The sequence below is a fragment of the Lepus europaeus genome, chromosome 4, assembly GCF_033115175.1.
Source record: "Lepus europaeus isolate LE1 chromosome 4, mLepTim1.pri, whole genome shotgun sequence".
NCBI lineage: Eukaryota > Metazoa > Chordata > Mammalia > Lagomorpha > Leporidae > Lepus > Lepus europaeus.
The window spans coordinates 125,782,206-125,801,370 of record NC_084830.1 but is presented as its reverse complement, the minus strand read 5'-3'; the positions used below and the strand labels follow the sequence as shown (position 1 = coordinate 125,801,370).

General features: G+C 41.5%; 1 protein-coding gene across 2 annotated transcripts in view; it reads left to right on the top strand.

Moving 5' to 3' along the window:
* The window catches only part of MRPL22 (mitochondrial ribosomal protein L22), a 33,861-nt gene extending 15,617 nt beyond the window's left edge, over nucleotides 1–18,244 (top strand). Inside the window, exons 3-7 of one of the 2 annotated variants that reach the window (XM_062189698.1) lie at nucleotides 1,771–1,888; nucleotides 7,233–7,298; nucleotides 8,329–8,406; nucleotides 10,482–10,551; nucleotides 17,955–18,244. In XM_062189698.1, the coding sequence (XP_062045682.1) occupies nucleotides 1,771–1,888; nucleotides 7,233–7,298; nucleotides 8,329–8,406; nucleotides 10,482–10,551; nucleotides 17,955–18,166 (544 nt within the window). In that variant the 3' untranslated portion in view covers nucleotides 18,167–18,244. The remainder of the gene's footprint in view (nucleotides 1–1,770; nucleotides 1,889–7,232; nucleotides 7,299–8,328; nucleotides 8,407–10,481; nucleotides 10,552–17,954) is intronic. The other variant, XM_062189700.1, reaches the window with a different exon arrangement.
* The last annotated feature ends 921 nt before the right edge of the window (nucleotides 18,245–19,165 follow it).

Genomic DNA, 19,165 nt, shown 5'->3' with positions numbered 1-19,165 from the left:
CTGAAGCTAAGAACTCAGAGCTGCATCTGGCTTTCCCACATGGGTGACAGGGACCCAAGCACTTGAGCCACCATCTGCTACCTCCTAGCATGCATCAGCAGAAAGCTAGATTGGAAGCTGGGAATCCAGGACATGAACCTGCACTCTAGAGGGTGCGGGTGTCCCAGGTGATGACTCAGCCTGCTGTGCCACAATGCCCATCCCGAGGTTATCTTTTTTTTTTTTTTTTTAAAGATTCATTTATTTATTTGAAAGGCAGAGTCACAGAGAGGCAGAGGCAGACAGAGGTCTTCAATCTGCTGGTTCACTCTCCAAATGGCTGCAGTGGCTGAAGCTGGGCCGATCAAAGCCAGGAGCCAGGAGCTTCTTCCAAGTTTCCCACGTGGGTACGTACAAGGGCCCAAGCACTTGGGCCATCTTCCACTGCTTTCCCAGGCCATAGCAGAGAGCTGGATCAGAAGTGGAGCAGCCAGGACTTGAACCAGTGCCTAAGTGGTCTGCTGGCACTGCAGGCGGTGGCTTTACCTGCTATGCCACAGCGCCAACCCCCTGAGGTTATTTTTTAATTTTCTATGAACTTTTTGAAGTAAGTTGGCTTACAATCATGTTATAATGGTAGCTAATTCTTTTTTATTCTTATTTTCATTTTTGATGTTTTAACCCCCGTGCTTATTCTTATAAATGCTCTAATTCTCCCTTCTTTGGTCCATAGGGGCATCTACCAGTTCGCTCCTAAGTGCCTTTGATGTGACCCTGACAGTCTTTGATAGCTTCCTTGCTTTCTGATATCACATGATGTTCCATGTCCATTTTGTATATTTTCTGTTCAAGATCTGCAATCTGCCATTTCTCCTTATAGTTTGATTCTTTTTGAAAGGTATTTCAAGATAATAATCTGGGCACAAGGAAAACTAATTGCTCCTAGGTCATTGTTTCCAGCCTTTTCTGGGCCTCCTAGAACTTAGAGGATTTTGACAAAATCTCTTCTTGTTCCCATATCAACAATCCCAGTTGGTAGTGACATGAAAAAGGAGATAGAATTAGGATATTACATAATTATTCATTTGTTTTATCTTAGCAAAGGATTTTAAACTGGAGAATGACATCAGTAGCTCTGTAATATAAAAGAGTAGCTCATTTGGTTCTCAGGCAGAGAAAGGTGGGTTGGAACTAAGGATATTGGTGGAAGAGAAAACAGTTGCTATGGATCTGAAAGAGAAGAACAGGTCCTGCACTAGGATGGTAGCAATTGGAATGAGAAGAGGCAAGGCATTTGAGAAATATTTTGATAGAAAAAATATAAGACTTGATGACTGACTGTTGCAGGATAAAGATAATTGGGAGGGTGAAGTTAAATTTAGGACCCTATTCAAGGATGATTTTATTTAGTGATATGGAAGAAGGAGAATGGATAGCTAGAGTGGGGGAGTTCAGGGAGTGATGTATTTAGTATCTTTGTCATCAAGTCACAGTGCCTTATGTCGGTGTTTAAAGGCATCCTCTCCAGGCCCAGTCATACTGTCCTGTAGTTGTTTTCTGTGTTTGTCTTGCTTACTCAGAGGTCAACTCAGGGATCTGTTAACTGTCATCCTTCCTAGCCTCTAATAAACTAGCTCTGTGTGATATTTTATGTAAAATCAGTTTCTATTACAAAATACTTACAGAGTGCTTCGACTTGTAATCATTAGGTTGTTTCTGTGGTTCAGAAGATAGGTTAAACTCTGCAAAAAGTTCTAAGATTTTGTTTTACTGGTTTCTTTCATCCCCCAGGGTTTTACCCCAATCATATATCCACACAAGTGCTTCTCTTGATATTTCTCGAAGATGGGAAAAGAAGAATAAAATTGTATATCCTCCTCAACTCCCTGGAGAACCTCGGAGACCAGCAGTAAGTTTGTGTCTAGAATCAGTCTCCTGATTGTGATCAGTGCTATTTTTATGTGGCCAGCAGTGATTTATTTTGCAGTTGTGAAAAGAAAAACTATATAATTATGAATTATTTTTTTGACAGAACGTGTATTATATTTATCCTTTTGTAGTTTAAAAGATTGTCCTTGCTTTACTTACCTTCTGCCTTTAGTTAATGTCCTGGTTAGGGAGGGGCCTTTGCCCTTAAAACTAAGCTATTAGTTTGAGGTATTCTGACTTATTTTATTCCAAGAGGCTTGCTGATGAATTCTTGATAATAGAGCATAAGAAATTGGCAAGAATGACTTAAGCCAGTGGTCAGTGAATCTTTTTTTCTTCTTCTTCTTCTTTTTTTTTTTTTTAAGATTTATTTATTTATTTGAGAGGCAAAGCTACAGAGAGAGGGAGAGACAGAGAGAGGCCTTCCATCCATTGTTCACTCCCCAAATGGCTACAATGTTTGGAACTGAGCTGATCTGAATCCAGGACCAGGAGCTTCTTCTGAGTCTCCTACAAGGATTCAGGGGCCCAAGTGCTTGGGCCATCTTCTACTGCTTTCCCAAGCCATAGTAGAGAGCTGGATTGGAAATGGAGCATTTGGGACTTGAACCAGCACCGAACTAAGCAACAATGCTGGCCCCAAAGACTCTTTTTTTTTTTTTTTTAGGATTAATTTTGTTTATTTGAAAGAGTTATAGAGAGAAGTAGAACCAGAGAGGGAGAGAGGTTTTCCATCTGCTGGTTCACTCCCCAAATGGTTGCAGCAGCCAGAGCTGAGCTGATCAGAAGTCAGGAGCCAGGAGCTTCCTCTGGGTCTCCCATGCCGGTGCAGGGGTCCAAGGACTTAGGCCATCTTCTACTGTTTTCCCAGACCATAGCAGAGAGCTGGATCAGAAGTGGAGCAGCCGGGACTGGAACTGGCACTCATATGGGATGCTGACGCTGCAGGCCACTGTGCCACAATGCCGACTCCCAACACGACTCTTTTATTAAAAAAAGATTTATTCATTTATTTATTTAAAAGGTACATAGAGAAAAAGAAAGATTGGTTAATTGTCCATTTGTTGTTTCACCTCTAAAATGGCTGCAACAGCTGGGTCTGGGCCAGGTTAAAGCCAGGAGCCACGAACTTCATGCTGGTCTCCTATAGGAGTGGGAAGGGCACAAGCATCTGGGCCATCTTTCTATGCCTTCCCAGGTACATTAGCAGTAAGCTGGATTAGAACTAGCATTGTGATAATGGGATGCCAGCATGAAAAGCGGCAGCTTAACCCATTGTACCACAATGCTGGCCCCTTTTAGCAAAGACATTTATTGGGTCACATGTTTTCCTTATTTGAGTTATGTGATGTAAGTTGTTGTTGGGGCCGGTGCTGTGGCGTAGTGGTTAAAGCCGCTGCCTGCAGTGCTGGCATCCCTTATGGGCTCTGGCTCAGGACCCAGCTGCTCCATTTCTGATCCAGTTCTCTGCTATGGCCTGGGAAAGCAGTAGAGGAAGGACTAAGTTCTTGGGCTCCTGCACTCACGTGGGAGACTCAGAGAATGCTCCTGGCTCCTGGCTTCAGGTTGGCACAGCTCTGGCCATTGCGGCCAATTGGGGAGTGAACTAGTGGATGGAAGACCTCTCTCTCTCTCTCTCTCTCTCTCTCTCTCTCTCTCTCTCTCTGCCTCTCTTCTCTCTGTAACTCCAACTTTCAAATAAATAAATAAATCTTAAAAAAAAAAAAAAAAAGGTAAGTTGTTGTCTTAGAGTGGGTGTTTGGCTCAGTGGTTAAGTTACCTGCTTCCCATATCAGAGTGCCTGGCTTGTCTCAGATCAGCTCCTGATTCCAGTTTCCTGCCAGTGCACACCCTGGGAGGTAGCAGAAAATGGCTCAAGTACTTGGATCTCTGCTCCCCATGTGGGAGACTTAGTAGATGGAGCTCTGGGTTTCTGGCTTCAAGCTGGCTAAGCCCTGGCTATGTAGATATTTGTAGAGAACAGCAGATGAAAAAGCTCCCTCTGTTTATCTCAAGCTTCCTCTGTTTATCTCCCCCTGTGACTGTCTGCCTTCCAAATAAAATAAAAATAAATTTTAAAATGGTTTTTAAAAATTTTTAGGTGACTGGCGCCGCGATGCAATAGGCTAATCCTCTGCCTGCGTTGCCAGCACACCGGGTTCTAGTCCCTGTTGGGGTGTCGGATTCTGTCCCATTGCTCCTCTTCCAGGCCAGCTCTCTGCTGTGGCCCGGGAAGGCAGTGGAGGATGGCCCAAGTGCTTGGGCCCTACACCCCATGGGAGACCAGGAGAAGCACCTGGCTCCTGGCTTTGGATCAGCGTGCCGGCCACAGTGGCCACTGGGGGGTGAACCAACGGAAAAGGAAGACCTTTCTCTCTGTCTCTCTCTCACTGTCCACACTGCCTGTCAAAAAAAAGTTTTTTTTTGGCATTTTAAATTAGGACTACTATTTCATTTGAATGACCCTTTTGTGCATTTTATCCTCACTTCACTTTACCTAATAATTACTGTATTTAATTAATGGCAATGATATATAGCTTTGCCTTCTGATCTCTGGTTTTCCTGCTTTATCTGTTTGCCATGATAGGTCGTCTTCTCCCGAGACTTTTTTTTTTTTTTTTTTTTAATTTTTGACAGGCAGAGTGGACAGTGAGAGAGAGAGAGACAGAGAGAAAGGTCTTCCTTTTGCCGTTGGTTCACCCTCCAATGGCCGCCGCGGTAGCGTGCTGCGGCCGGCGCACCGCGCTGATCCGATGGCAGGAGCCAGGTGCTTCTCCTGGTCTCCCGTGGGGTGCAGGGCCCAAGGACTTGGGCCATCCTCCACTGCACTCCCTGGCCACAGCAGAGAGCTGGCCTGGAAGAGGGGCAACCAGGACAGGATCGGTGCCCCGACCGGGACTAGAACCCGGTGTGCCGGCACCGCAAGGTGGAGGATTAGCCTAGTGAGCCGCGGCGCCGGCTCTCCCGAGACTTTGTCCACTTAATTTTTAGAAAGTGTCCTTAGACATTTCAACTGTCCAAAGTAAATGCTGAGCTTTGTTGTTTGAGAAGAGGATGATTGATTAACTTTCACCTCGCTTGTAAGCATTTTATTTCTTTTTTCTTATGCTCTTGCTGGAAATACTATATAACAGTGTAAGAAAAAAAATTTTTTTATGAAAACGAAATTTGTGAATAATCATAGACAGTTCTGTTTAAAGATATCCTGCCATGGGAACCCATGAGTTGAAAAGTTTTTGTGTATATGGTTCCATTGAGTGGATTAATTTTTGCAGATTATTGTTATCAGTTGTGACAGTTCTTCTTTCTTCTCCCTTGCTCCCTAGGACACTGTATTACTGAAAATGTAATTAGGCTTTTGCTACAGTTTTCAGCCTGTCAGCTTCTGTTGCCACTGAAATGAAATACGCTACATATTGAAAGATGGCCACTTGAGAAAACTTGGCTGTTTCTAAGGCATTTAAAAATTCCAGAAGGGGTCAGAATGTTAGAAAGTTTTAAGATCTTGCTATTGTTTATCTTAATGTTTTCTAATTATCTTAAAGTGGCAATGTGATACATTATTGTAACATGAGTATCAGGGTCAGAAGGGGGACTTTGGAAGGTCCACCTGCTAGACCTTATATTAGGTATTTCACATACCTCCCTGCTCTTTGACTTCTGGCTTTCTTTCTCACAAGCTTGGTGGGTTTGGACAATTCACTTGATTTTCCCTTTGTAAAATATTTATAAAATCTTTCCTGTCACACTTAGAGTTCTATTCATCAAGTAATGGGTCTAAAAAGTGCTTTGTGCATTATAAATTGTTTCATAGGTGAATTGGTTTAAAATAGGTTATGCCTGCCACTTTAAATAGAGGATAATAAAAGCTAGCATTCACTGAGAACTTGCCATGTACCATGTAATACAAAGTGGTTTCTTTAAATGTTTTTTTTTTGAAATTTAGTTCTCATTAGAGTTTGATATAGTCCGTACGCTTATCTACCTTTTAAAGAGGAAGAAACTTAGAGAGTGGTTTGTCCAAGATTATGTAGTGGTAAATGGTAGAACTGGGATTCCTACCCAGGGATTCTGAATCTGGAACCTACACTCTTGACCAAACACCTGGAAAACACTTATTTTGTTGATTTTGCCATTATTCTCTTTACTAATTGTGAACTTGTTTGTTTTTCCTTTTCTTTCTTTCTTTTTTTTAAAAAAGATTTATGTATTTGTTTGAAAGTCAGAGTTACGGAGAGAGAGAGAGACAGGGAGAGACGGAGAGAGAGAGAGGGAGAGACGGAGTGAGAGAGAGAGAAAGACAGGGAAAGAGAGAGAGAGAGACAGGGAAAGAGAGAGAGAGACAGGGAGAGACATGGAGAGGGAGAGGGAGAGAGAAAGAGAGAGAAAGGTCTTCTATCCGTTGGTTCACTCCCCAATTGGCTGCAATAGCCGGAGCTGTGCTGATACAAAGCAAGGAGCCAGGAGCATTCTCTGGATCTCCCACATGGGTGCAGGGGCCCAAGGCCATCTTCTACTGCTTTCCCAGGCCATAGCAGAGAGCTGGATTAGAAGTAGAGCAGTCGAGTTTGAACCAGCGCCCATATGGGATGCTGGCACTTTAGGCCATGGTGTTAATCTGCTGTGCCACAGCGCTGGCCCCTTCTTTTGTTCTCTTAACTAGCTAAATATTTTCAAGATGCTTTCATTGAAATCTTTTACTATTCCTCTGGATGTTTTTTTTTTTTTTTTTTTTTTTTTTTTTTTGACATGCAGAGTGGACAGTGAGAGAGAGAGAGACAGAGAGAAAGGTCTTCCTTTTCTGTCGGTTCACCCCCAATGTCCGCTGCGGCCGGCGTACTGTGGCCGGCGTGCTGCAGCCGGCGCACCGCGCTGATCCAAATTCAGGAGCCAGGTGCTTCTCCTGATCTTCCATGCAGGTGCAGGGCCCAAGCACTTGTGCCATCCTCCACTGCCCTCCCAGGCCACAGCAGAGAGCTGGCCTGGAAGAGGAGCAACGGGACAGAATCCGACGCCCTGACCAGGACTAGAACCTGGTGTGCCCGTGCTGCAGGCGGAGGATTAGCCTATTGAGCCGTAGTGCCAGCCTCCTCTGGATATTTAAATGTTGTCACAAACTTCCCATTTTATAGTTTCTGTTTTACACTTAGTGATCCTTTAACATAGTGAGATTTGGAAAGATGTGGAAAAGAGATGTCTACATTTTCAGTACTGTCAGAATTTTCATTAGTCATAGAAAGTGAAAACCTTATTAATGTTATATTTTAGTGTTATTTTAATAAGCCAGCTTAAGTTTGTTTGCTTTTTGTTTTCCTATTTGTAAGGAAATCTACCACTGTAGAAGACAAATAAAATACAGCAAAGACAAGATGTGGTATCTGGCAAAATTGGTAAGCTAAAATGACAACTATCATATACAGATTTATTTATTTATTTACTTACTTACTTACTTGAGAAGCAGAACAACAAAGAGAGAGAAAGAGTTATCTTCAATCTGCTGGTTCACTCTCCAGATGGCTGCAACAGCCAGGGCTGGGCCAGGCCAAAGCCAAGAGTCTAGAACTCCACCTGGGTCCCTACTATGGGTGGCAGGGGACCAAGGAGTTGGACCATCCTCTCTTGCCTTTTCAGGCCATTAGCAAAAAGTAGGATGGGAAGTGGAGCTTGTGGGACTCAACCCAGAGGCTTCAATACGGATTTTCTGACCTCGCAAGCAGTGGCTTAACTGCTGGGCTACGATACTGGCCCTGATCACTGCCATATAATACTTAGGAAAGAAGCTGTGATTTTTCTTCAACATTTGAGGAAACCAAAAAAGCTTGCCCTGATTTCCCCAAGAAGTTAGAAATAACAGTTCCGTGTTCTGATAGTCGGTAGGTAATCAAAAGAATGATTGCTCAGAGATGTATGGCTTTAGTTAGTTTTTACTTCTTCACATTAAAATAAAGCATTGGGAGTCTGGGTATAAGCAGAGAATCCTGGAACATTAGCTACCTGTAAAGTACATTCAACTTGTTTCAAAATTGTTGCTTTTTAAAGTCCTGCAACGCATCCCTGGAAAATGAGATCTGTAGCTAAGGCAAGACAAAAGCAGCGAATCTACATGTATTACTTGTCTTAGAAAGGAGAAGGAGATGCCTTCAGTGCTAGTGTGAACATTGCCAGCTGTGATCTGTTGTCATGTCTTCTGTCTTTCAGTGTTAGTAGAGCTACTACAACGTAGGTTTTATTGTTAATGTGTTTGATTTTGACCTCAAGAGAGTAATGTCCTTTTGCAAACTTGTTTTCTTATCTTTTGCCTGGATTGGTTCACTGTTTTTAGAAATTATTTGGATTATGTAAAGCTTTTAGTTTTTATTGGAAAGGAGCTTTGTAAATTAACCTGTTTATTCTCTCTGGTTGGTCACCCTTTAATTCTAGATAAGAGGAATGTCCATTGACCAGGCTTTGGCTCAGTTGGAGTTCAGTGACAAAAAAGGAGCACAGATAATTAAAGAGGTAAACTTGTAAGATCCGGGCAGGGGACAGGGGAGATGGGTATCCATCTTGTGGGTGTTAATAATCTCAGCGTAATTACTGAATTCCCTGACTTTTCTGGTGTAAATATATACTTTATATGATAAAGATTTAGGGTACGCAGTTTTATTGATCCCCTTTTACCTTAGGAATGTACATACTTTGAACATTTTTTTCCCCTCAGATTCTTTTATTTGCACCAGACGTTTATTTATTATTTCACTATCAACAATAAACTTTATTTTTAATGATTTGGGGCTTAGTCTGTTTTTTAGGAATTTAAAAAAAATTTTTTTAAAGTCAAGTCTATAAATGAGAGCTTGGAATTTTATTACTAGTTGAATTGAAAGAGCACTGGACTGGAACTCAAGATACCTGAAAGCTTATCCTTTCTGTGATACTTTTCTTGTAACCATGGGCAAGACTCTTAACCTGTCTGCTTCCATTTTTCTCATCTGGTGGGATTGAATTAACTTATCTATAAATACCCTTCTAACCCTAAATGTGGCTGATTTTCTAGGTAGCACTGTGTCACTGGTAATTGTGCTGCCTCATTCTACGCATAAGAATATTTTTTTTTTTTTGACAGGCAGAGTGGACAGTGAGAGAGACAGACAGAGAGAAAGGGTCTTCCTTTGCCGTTGGTTCACCTTCCAAGGGCCGCCGCGGCCGGTGCGCTGCGGCTGGCGCATCGCGCTGACCCGAAGGCAGGAGCCAGGTGCTTATCCTGGTCTTCCATGTGGGTGCAGGGCCCAAGCACTTGGGCCATCCTCCACTGCACTCCCGGGCCATAGCAGAGAGCTGGCCTGGAAGGGGGGCAACCGGGACAGAATCTGGCGCCCCAACCGGGACTAGAACCTGGTGTGCTGGCGCCGCTAGGCGGAGAATTAGCCTGTTGAGCCACGGCACCGGCCGACGTAGGAATATTCTTATTTCAACAAGCTATGTTGGTGTTTACCATCTTAGGATATCAGCATTGTTTTCTATATCTTCTGTTAATTCTCACCTTAAGTGAGTTCTTAGTTTAGTAATTGAATAGCTGTCATTGATGGATTCAGATGTCTAAGAGTTTCTATTGTGATGCTGTGATTTTAATGTATTTAATTCAACTCAGTGCATTTATTTTGTATCTTTTATATACCCAGCCTTGTGCTACATTCTTTATCTTAAAGGAATAAAAGATCTGGTTTCTGTTATTTCTGACAACTGTTGTCGTCTTTTAAAAAAATGTATTCTGGAGGCAGTTAATTCAAAATATCTATGGAGAGTAAATTTAATAATTAATTTTTTTAAGATTTATTTATTTATTTGAAAGAGTTACACAGAGAGAGAAGGAGAGGTAGAGAGAGAGAGGGCTTCCATCCACTGGTTCACTCCCCAGTTGTCTGCAACGGCCAGAACTGCACTGATCTGAAGCCAGGTGCCAGGAGCTTCTTCCGGGTCTCACATGTGGGTGCAGGGGCCTAAGGACTTGGGCCATTTTCCACTGCTTTCCCAGGTGTATTAACAGGGAGTTGGATCAGAAGTGGAGCAGCTGGGACTTGAACTGGTGCCCATATGGGATGCCGACCCTGCAGGTGGAGACTTAACCTTTTACGCCACAATGCTGGCCTCAGTAATTAACTTCTTAAAGGAAATTCTCAAGTGTGATTTTCTGTATTTCTCAGACACTGTTAATGGATTTTTTGGATCTAGAATTTTTAAATGTTCAGTAAATTTCAGCTCTTGAATTTCTTGACCTTTCTGATAAGTCCCTTACTGAAATACATGACTGTGTACCAGTGCTGCCACTTCTTCCTCTATGGCTTATGTGTGCCAGTTAAAATTTAGCAGGATAGACTGTGTGGTTTGCATTTTTCATTTCTTCTTTGGGAAAAGAAAACTCATAGTACTGTTTATCCTTAGTGTCCTTATCATTTGATATACTTTTAAAAACTGGCTATAAGGTGAAGGCATGTGATTAACAGTCATAATACAGAGATAACAAGAGATGAGAAATTTAATTCTTTTGCAGTTCAGGATTAGCCATTTGAATGTCTTTCTTTTCCTTGTTTTAGGTTCTCTTAGAAGCACAAGATATGGCAGTGAGAGACCACAATGTAGAATTCAGATCCAATTTATATATAGGTAAGATTTTTAGTATTCTTTACATTGGAAAATGTCTTCCAATACATTCTTGATCTCTAACTACTTAGGACTAGGTTTGCCAGTGAAATTTGCTGGTAATGACTTATTCTTCAGCTTTTAGCATATCATTGCTAATGTGTTAAAATTGGTAATAATTGTACTTTTTATTCTTACCTCTTCTGTAATGAATCTGAGACCATGAAACTTAACTGCTAATAATTAGTGAATAATAGATTCCAAGACTGCTACCTAGAGTGATCTTTTATCATAATAAAACTAAGAGCATTTTTTTTTTTTTAAATTTAGAAATACAAATTCATTGTCAGCTAGAAGGAATGAAAGATCAGAAGTAGACTTAGAATAAATCTTCATTTGTAATGTTCCAAGCCAGGTCTGTATCCCTAAAAGGGTCTTGTCATTTAACCTTTTAGTTATCAGAGTGGAAGATCTGTAGAACTGAGGAAGCTAAGTGGCTTTGAAGGGCTCAGGTGACCCTCATGTTTTCTTCCCTTGGCTACTACATCCTGAAGCATTATCTCTGCTTGTATCTGCTTATTCCACATCACATTACACGGATGCACAGGAAAATGCTTTGGGACGTGTGATACACTGTACACAGAGGAGGGAGGTTTTTTGCAGCATATTCCACATAGCTTTTTCCTAGAAGGAGATCAGCATTATTACAGAGCTTTCCTGTCCCCTCCCAGCACCATGTAAGGTAGAGCTACTGTTTTCTGTTCTCTTCAGCAGCAGTTTCTCCTAACCTCAGCATTTTCATAATCAAACAAAGATGTTGCTGTTGATATGAAATTGTCTCAGTCTATGGAACCTCCCAATAAGAAGGACTATTTTATCTAAATACTTTAAATTCAAGATATGGGAAACTGCTGTTTCTTCAAATGGGAGAAAGGGGCAGAAGCATTTTAGGTGGAATTAGTTGTACTTTATAGTTTTTCAACAGTTAGAATGGGGGTGGGGAATATCTGACCTATGGACCATGTAAGGCATGCAAAATAATTTTGTCTGGCCCTGCCAAGGCAATAACAGGTGGAACTCAAAATTCAGGAAATAAATCTATAGAAGATAATCTTTAAATTGATAATTTTGTTGGGCTGCAAATGATGATAGAAACATCCAGATGGTCCTTGGCAGAAAAGAGGTTCTCTACCCCTGAATTAGAGTAACAGAGAAATCATCTAAATCCTACTTTGTCTTCTAACCTCCGTCCTCCTGGACATATTTATTCTGATTAGGTTAAAATCTCAACTCAGCTCTTAAGGAATTGCTGTCAGCAACCACACCTCCTTCTGAAATTCAAATTAGTTATTTTAAATTGTAATCTTTATGACTACTTTTATTCTGATGTGTGCACAAATTAGGAAGGAAATCAAAATGGCAACCGAGAAGATACAGGGCCCCTGAAATTACTCATAAGCATTTCCTTCTGGGAGCAGCCTGAATAAGTATTGCTGGCGAGTAGGGACCACAGAATCCCTGGAGGGAATGAACTGGAAGAGGAGCGAGACCATTTGCTTAAAACCTTGGTGACCTTTCCTGCTTTATGATTCTGATTTCAAATTAAATTTAATTTTATTCAATTCCATGTAAATATGGGATTCTGACTTGATTGACTTTATAATACATTTCACATAAGAATTGAAATAGGATTTGTCTTCAAAACTTTTTTCAATAACTTTTAAAATCCTTTTCAATAATTGTAGTAAAGAGAAATAGTCTGAGGTGCTTAAAACTGTCATCCCCATTGAAGGGGCAAATTCCACTGTTGCTGTTAAGCAGAAATATACTTCAGCAGGCCTGTATCAAGGGGCCGTTAATTCAGAGGTCTCCTTATGCATTTTTTTCTGCTAAAAATCACTGCTCTTCCTGTGCTCTCTTTTCTTCAAGTTCTCTGTGAAAGTACTTTTCTTAAAAAGGGACAATAGATTGAATTTGTTTTATGAGTTGAAAAATTTCATTCTTTTAAATGTTTTGATGCCTGATTCAGTCATATTTTCATGGGTACTCTTGGGAAGATGAAACATTTTATCCTGATGTGTTGGACATTTAAGTTACCAAACTTCTCTGGTAAGAATCATATGAGGGACCGGCACTGTGACATAGCAGGTAAAGTAGCCGCCTACAGTGCTGGCATCCTATGTGGGCGCCACTATGAGTCCCAGCTGCTCCACTTCTAATCCAGCTCTCTGCTATGGCCTGAGAAAGCAGTGGAAGATGGCCCAAGTCCTTGGGCTCCTGTACCCGCATGGGAGACCCAGAAGGAGCTTAGCTCCAGCCATTGGGGCCATTTGGGGAGTGAGCCAGTGGATGGAAGATCTCTCTCTGCCTCTGCCTTCTGTAACTATGCCTTTGAAATAAATAAATAATTCTGTTAAAAAAAAAAAAATCATGTGAGAGTCTTAATAAAAATTTTGGGCTCCTAGGCCTTACCATACATACTGGGTCCTAAAAACCCATGGCAGAGGCCTGGGAAGCTGTCTGTTTAATAACTACCCTAGTTGGATACCTATTAAATGCTGGAAACTGATTTATTTTATTGCATTCGTGGAAAAGTCCTACACATTTAATTCTTCAGAAATGTATTAGAATTTTGGAAGATTGATTATTAGTTGGCTACCATTTTGGTTCAGCAGTGACTGTTTTAGTACCCTGAGATAATTGTAGGCATTTTAAGGGACATACTTTCTTGGTAGCATAGGTTTTCATTATGTGGTAATTCATTACATGCCTGCCATCAGTGTAATCCTAATACCTGATATTGCGTTAAAGTTCATTTCCTTTTCAAGCTTATAATGATGACTAACGACACTCTGAATAGTCCTTAACAAGTGGACATGAACCAACAAAATGTCATTGCTTTGTGATTCACTTTAGGGAAGATGGTCAACTGACTTTGTACATCAGTCTTCTGAGCTAAGGCTGATGGAATGGGACAAGAGAGGGCTTCTAATATTAAGATGTCAAGATGTGTGCATTTACCTACATAATAGTAATAGGGAAAATTAAATATTTTAAGTATGTGGTACCTTTGGGGCATTATCTATAGAAGAGAACAAGTCATTCTTAGTTTCTGTGATGTTCCGACATATGCTTTCCTTCACAAAGCATCTGAGTACTTTCTGTATGTGTATTGCCCATATAATTAGGAGATGGTACATCTTTTCAATCAGTTTAAGACATCTGGCACATGTAGTTTTGTTGTCACAAGTATTCCTTTGAAAAAGACATAAATTGTGGTTTCTGTGTTGGAACAAAAGTGTGCATACCATTAGTATTATAGCTATTTGGAAAAGTTTGAAATTCATAATTTGAGCAAATTTCCAGAGACCTGCTATTGAAAAAAAGATATGGATTAACAGAGGATGAATTTTCAAAATAATTTCTGTTCCTTGTATATTGTGAACTTTTGGGGCAATACAAAATAATTATAAATTTGGTTGAGGAAGTGACTTTAACAGATAAAACATGAACAGTTATAAAGACAGTATATTATTTGGGACTAAGTAGAATACAGATAAATGCTATTATTGAAGTAGAAAAGAAAAATTCCTTATGGGTTAAAACAGTCACGGAGATTTTCTAGAAAAATTAGGTTTTTGGAATTGTAGAGACCATGTTTTCAAAGTGGTGTAACCGCATAAGCAAAGGTTCATAGGTTGGCATATGCCATACTTGTGTGATAGAAGGAACAGAATAGTGTGAAGGAGATAAAGTAGAGAAGATTGGAAGAGTAAATTGGGCTTAGATTCTAGAGGGCTGAATGTGGCAGGTAGTGGCAGTTGGTTCAAACTGTATTGAACCTCTTCTGCTGTTAAGACTTGATTAAAGGCTGAAGTTTTGAAATTGGGTTCTCCAGAGCCTTGAAGGATGGGGCTCTTGATTTTTTGGTCAATACTATATTCTTTAGCATAGGCTAGAACCTCATACCCGGTAATAGGAATCAGAAATACTTATTGAGTGAATGAATGGCAGAGTTTCAATTCTTCCACACATGTTTCAACTGCAACACATCCACGTGACAGTGTTTTATATATTGGGCTTCTATACACAAGTATTGATTTTAATTGAAATTGTTCTGAATATAAAAGCACTTGAAACCGCTAACACACAGGATTAGTGGAGGAGAGGTGGGAGGAGAGAAGACCAGAAACTAATTTGGAAGCTATGCTCTAAGTCCTGATTTCATGGAGACCTCAGGTTGGCTGTGTTGGGGATTCTCCTTTCAGTGTAGTAAAGAATTCTGTGTACCCAGAGTATTAATGTTGGGGGCTGGTGCTGTGGCCTAATGGATTAAGCCACCGCTTCAATGCAAGCATCCCATATGTGCATTGGCTCAAGTCTGGCTGCTCCATTTCCAATTCACCTCCCTGCTTGTACACCTGGGAAGGCAACAGAAGATGGCCCGAGTCCTTGGGCCCCTGCACTCACGTGGGAGACCTTGGCTCCTAGCTTTGGCCTGGCCCAGCCGTGGCCATTGTGGCCATTTAGGGAGTAAACCAGCAGATGGAAGACCTCTCTCTCTCTCTCTCTCTCTCTCTCCTTCCCGTCCCCTTTCTCTTTCTCTGCAACTCTGCCCTTCAAATAAATAAAAAATAGATCTTTAAAAAAATAAATAGGCCGGCACCGTGGCTCACTAGGCTAATAATCCTCCGCCTTGCGGTGCTGGCACACCGGGTTCTAGTCCTGGTCGGGGCACCTATCCTATCCCAGTTGCCCCTCTTCCAGGCCAGCTCTCTGCTGTGGCCAGGGAGTGCAGTGGAGGATGGCCCAAGTCCTTGGGCCCTGCACCCCATGGGAGACCAGGAGAAGCACCTGGCTCCTGCCATCGGATCAGCGTGGTGCGCTGGCCGCCGCGCGCCTACCGCGGCAGCCATTGGAGGGTGAACCAACGGCAAAAGGAAGACCTTTCTCTCTGTCTCTCTCTCACTGTCCACTCTGCCTGTCAAAATAAATAAATAAATAAATAAATAAATAAAAGAATTAATGTTTCTGTTTTGATCTAACGAAATGATGGCATTATGTGCTATAAGATAGAAGAAGATCTTCTGTGGATTTAGGGTGAAATCATGATTGTGTTTAGCTGATGTTGAGCTTCTGTGCTTGTGCTCTGTAGTTTGTGTTTTGTGGAAGGTGGAAGGAAAATGGAAGTGACATAGACCAGATACAGGTGATAGCTGTGTAATGTTGCACAGTTGGCCAGTGTTAATACTTCTTTCACTGGGGTGTTCTTTATCTTGAGTATTTGGAAATACCTACACAAGTTGAGTGTAATAGCAGTTTTGGATAGAAGCAAAATTTGGATGTTTATAAAATGCTTTTAGAAATTTTTTTTATCTCTTCCAAGTCTCACCATTTTTATTTGTAGGTTTCCTTGTGATGAGTTGATCCAGGGAACCTGGTGGTGTTTCATTGAAAAGTGATTTGTGTAATGCTGCTTTCTCTAGGAAGTTCTTAGACTCATTTTTCAGGGCTGCGTAGATGAAGCTGGTAGAGGGTAGTAGCACTTCCTTTATCTCACTGAGATCCTGAACAGTTTTCTTAACTATTTTATCCTTAGTTTTCTCTTTGGCAAAGATTCTAGTTACCAGGTTGACAAGTGCATACTTTGATGTAGTCCCTGTATGTATAAAGTTATGTCAGAATAGGAAAATAATTCAATATTGAAATAAATTAGTTTGATATGTATTTTATGGATTTTTATCTTTTCCTTTTAAAAAGGCATATTAATAAACTAAAAAGAACTGACTTTACATACAGAAAATTGTAGATGGTAGCTTACTATTCTGATTTACTATGGATTGATAGGTGATCAGAATTATTATGTTTTTTTTTTTTTATTATTTATTTATTTATTTGAAAGAGTTACATAGAGAGAGGAAGAGACAGATAGAGATGTTGCATGTGTTGGTTCACTGCCTAAGTGGCCGCAACAGCTGGGGCTGGGCCTGGCCAAAGCCAGGAGTCAGCAGCTTCTCTCTCATCTCCCATGTGGGTGCAGGGGCCCAAGTACTTGGGCCATCTTTCGCTGCTTTCCCAGGCACATTATCAGGGAACTGGAGCAGCCTGGTCTCAAACCAGTTTGTATATGATATGCTGGCGTTGTAGGCAGCAGCTTTACCCACTCTACCACAACACTGGCTCCCTTATGTATTATTTAAAAGATTCTCTTTGGCAGGTGTCTGTCCTACCATTATGATACCAGTTAGGATGATCCATTCCATATAGGAATGTCTGTGTTCAGGTCCCTGACTCTGCTTCCAATTCCAGCTTTCTGGTAATGGGCACCCTGGGGGAGCAGCAAGTAATAGCTCAAGTAGTTGGGTTCATGCTACCCACTTGGGGGACCTGAATTGAGTTCCTAATTTCCAACTGTGGCCCTGCCCAGCCCTGACTGTTACAGGCATTTGAGGAGTGAGCCAGAGGATGGGAGACCTCTGCCTCTCAAATAGTAGATAAAATGAAGAAAGGAGGCAATTGCTGGAGTTACTAAAACTGGATGTGACTCCGAATTGCTAGGGGAAGTTCGGATTGGAGTGTTTGCTTAGTATGTAATTTCTAAGGCCTACCCCAAATATACTGAATTAGAATCTTCACAGTCATGACATTTTAAGTATGTTCCCTATGATAGTGTGATGTTGCTGGTCTAAGAGCCAGCATTTGAGAACCAATGGCTCACGTGGCTTCTTATTACATTTAGAATAAAATCTGAACTCCCCACCTTAGCCCACATTCATGAACTGCACATTTTTGGCACCAAAATAAACTTATTTTTAACACCATTTTCCATGAACTTTTGAAGTCTCTTCATGTAATCTGTCTCCTTGCCTTAATAGTTACGTCTTCTTTGGGTTTGGCACCCCTTGCCCTCTTTTACCACTGTCTGCTGTGCCTTACCATGCTTGTCCTTTTTCTTTTCCTAGAACGAGTTTATTCTTGCCATGGCGACTTAGTATACTGTTCCCCTGTCCATGCATATTTGTGAGACTGATTCGTCCTGGTTGTAGGTCAGATGTCTTTCCCAGCGATGCCTCTGACATCTCCCACCCGAAGTTGCCCCAGTGCCCCATCAGTCTCTGTTATGTTGTTACGATTTATTTTCTTCATAGCAGTTACCCTCAATGTATGACTTTATTTTCAGAAGTAAAGTGCATGGAGGTAGGGGCCTTGCTAGTCTGGCTCAGTCTTGTTTCTCTAGCACCTGGAATAGTATATAGTCCTTTGTTAGTGCTCAGGAGATACTTGTTTGGAGATACCTGCTCCAGTAGACCAGTGAGCTCATGGAATCTTAGACTGTAGTGGAGGAAACGACTGAAATTGCGCAGCTGGCAGCTCTAGTTTTCTGGCTAGCAGTCTTTTCCTATCATTCTGCTTTCTTCCCTGTGCAGCTGAGTCCACTTCAGGGCGAGGCCAGTGCCTGAAACGCATCCGCTACCACGGCAGAGGTCGCTTTGGGATCATGGAGAAGGTGTACTGCCATTATTTTGTGAAGCTGATGGAAGGACCCCCACCTCCACGTGAGCCCCCAAAGACCGCACTCGCCCACGCCAGAGACTACATTCAGGAGCTTCGCAACCGGACCATCATTCACACTCTGTGACGGGGGATTCTGCACCACTATGTACATATTTTGTCATTTCTTTTTAAAAATAAACAAAAATTAAAAGCATGCTTTTTATGACTTGTCAACTTGTCATTGAATTAATGAACAAAATATATAACTGCTAGTTTGATAGGGACATTGATAAAGCTTTGCCCATGTCTCTGGAGCCCCTGGTCTTTTTTTTTTTTTTTTTTTTAAGAAAGCTATTATTTAGTGAATACAAATTTCATAGATAGAATTTTAGGAATATTGCAGTTTTCCCCCGACACCTGCCCTCCCACCCCCCCCCTTCCCATCCCACCTCCTACTCCCTCTCCCATCCTATTCTTCATTAAGATTCATTTTTAATTATCCTTATATATAGAAGACCAGCTCTATACTAAGTAAAGATTTCAGCAAATTGCACCCACATAGGCACACGAAGTATAAAGTTCTGTTTGAAGACAAGTTTTACTGTTATTCTCATAGTATAGCTCATTAGGGACAGAGGTCCTACATGGGAAGTAAGTGCACAGTGACTCCTGTTATTGATTTAACAATTGACACTCTTATGACGTCAGTGATCACGTGAGGCTCTTGTCATGAGCTGCCAAGGTTATAGAAGCCTTTTGAGTCCACAAATCAAAGTGGAAGTTCTCTCCTCCCTTCTGAGAAAAGTACATCCTTCTTTGATGGCCCCTTTCCACTGGGGTCTCACTCACAGAGGTCCTTCTTGTAGATCATTTTTTTGCTGCAGTGCCTTGGCTTTTCATGCCCTGGTCTTATTTGTATGCATTTGCATCTTGGAAGGGCTTTACTGTCCTGCAGGTGGCGGATTTGATGCTGAACTTGACAGAATGGTGTGGGACAAGAAAGTGTGTCCATGTTTTCATTGGCTTTTCCCTTGGGGCTTGGGGAGGGTATGGTGGGAGTATGACTGCATGTTGCTTCATTGCAACAGTTAGAATATCAATGGTTCTGGTTTTCTTTCTGCTGTTGGCACAGGCCACTTGGTGG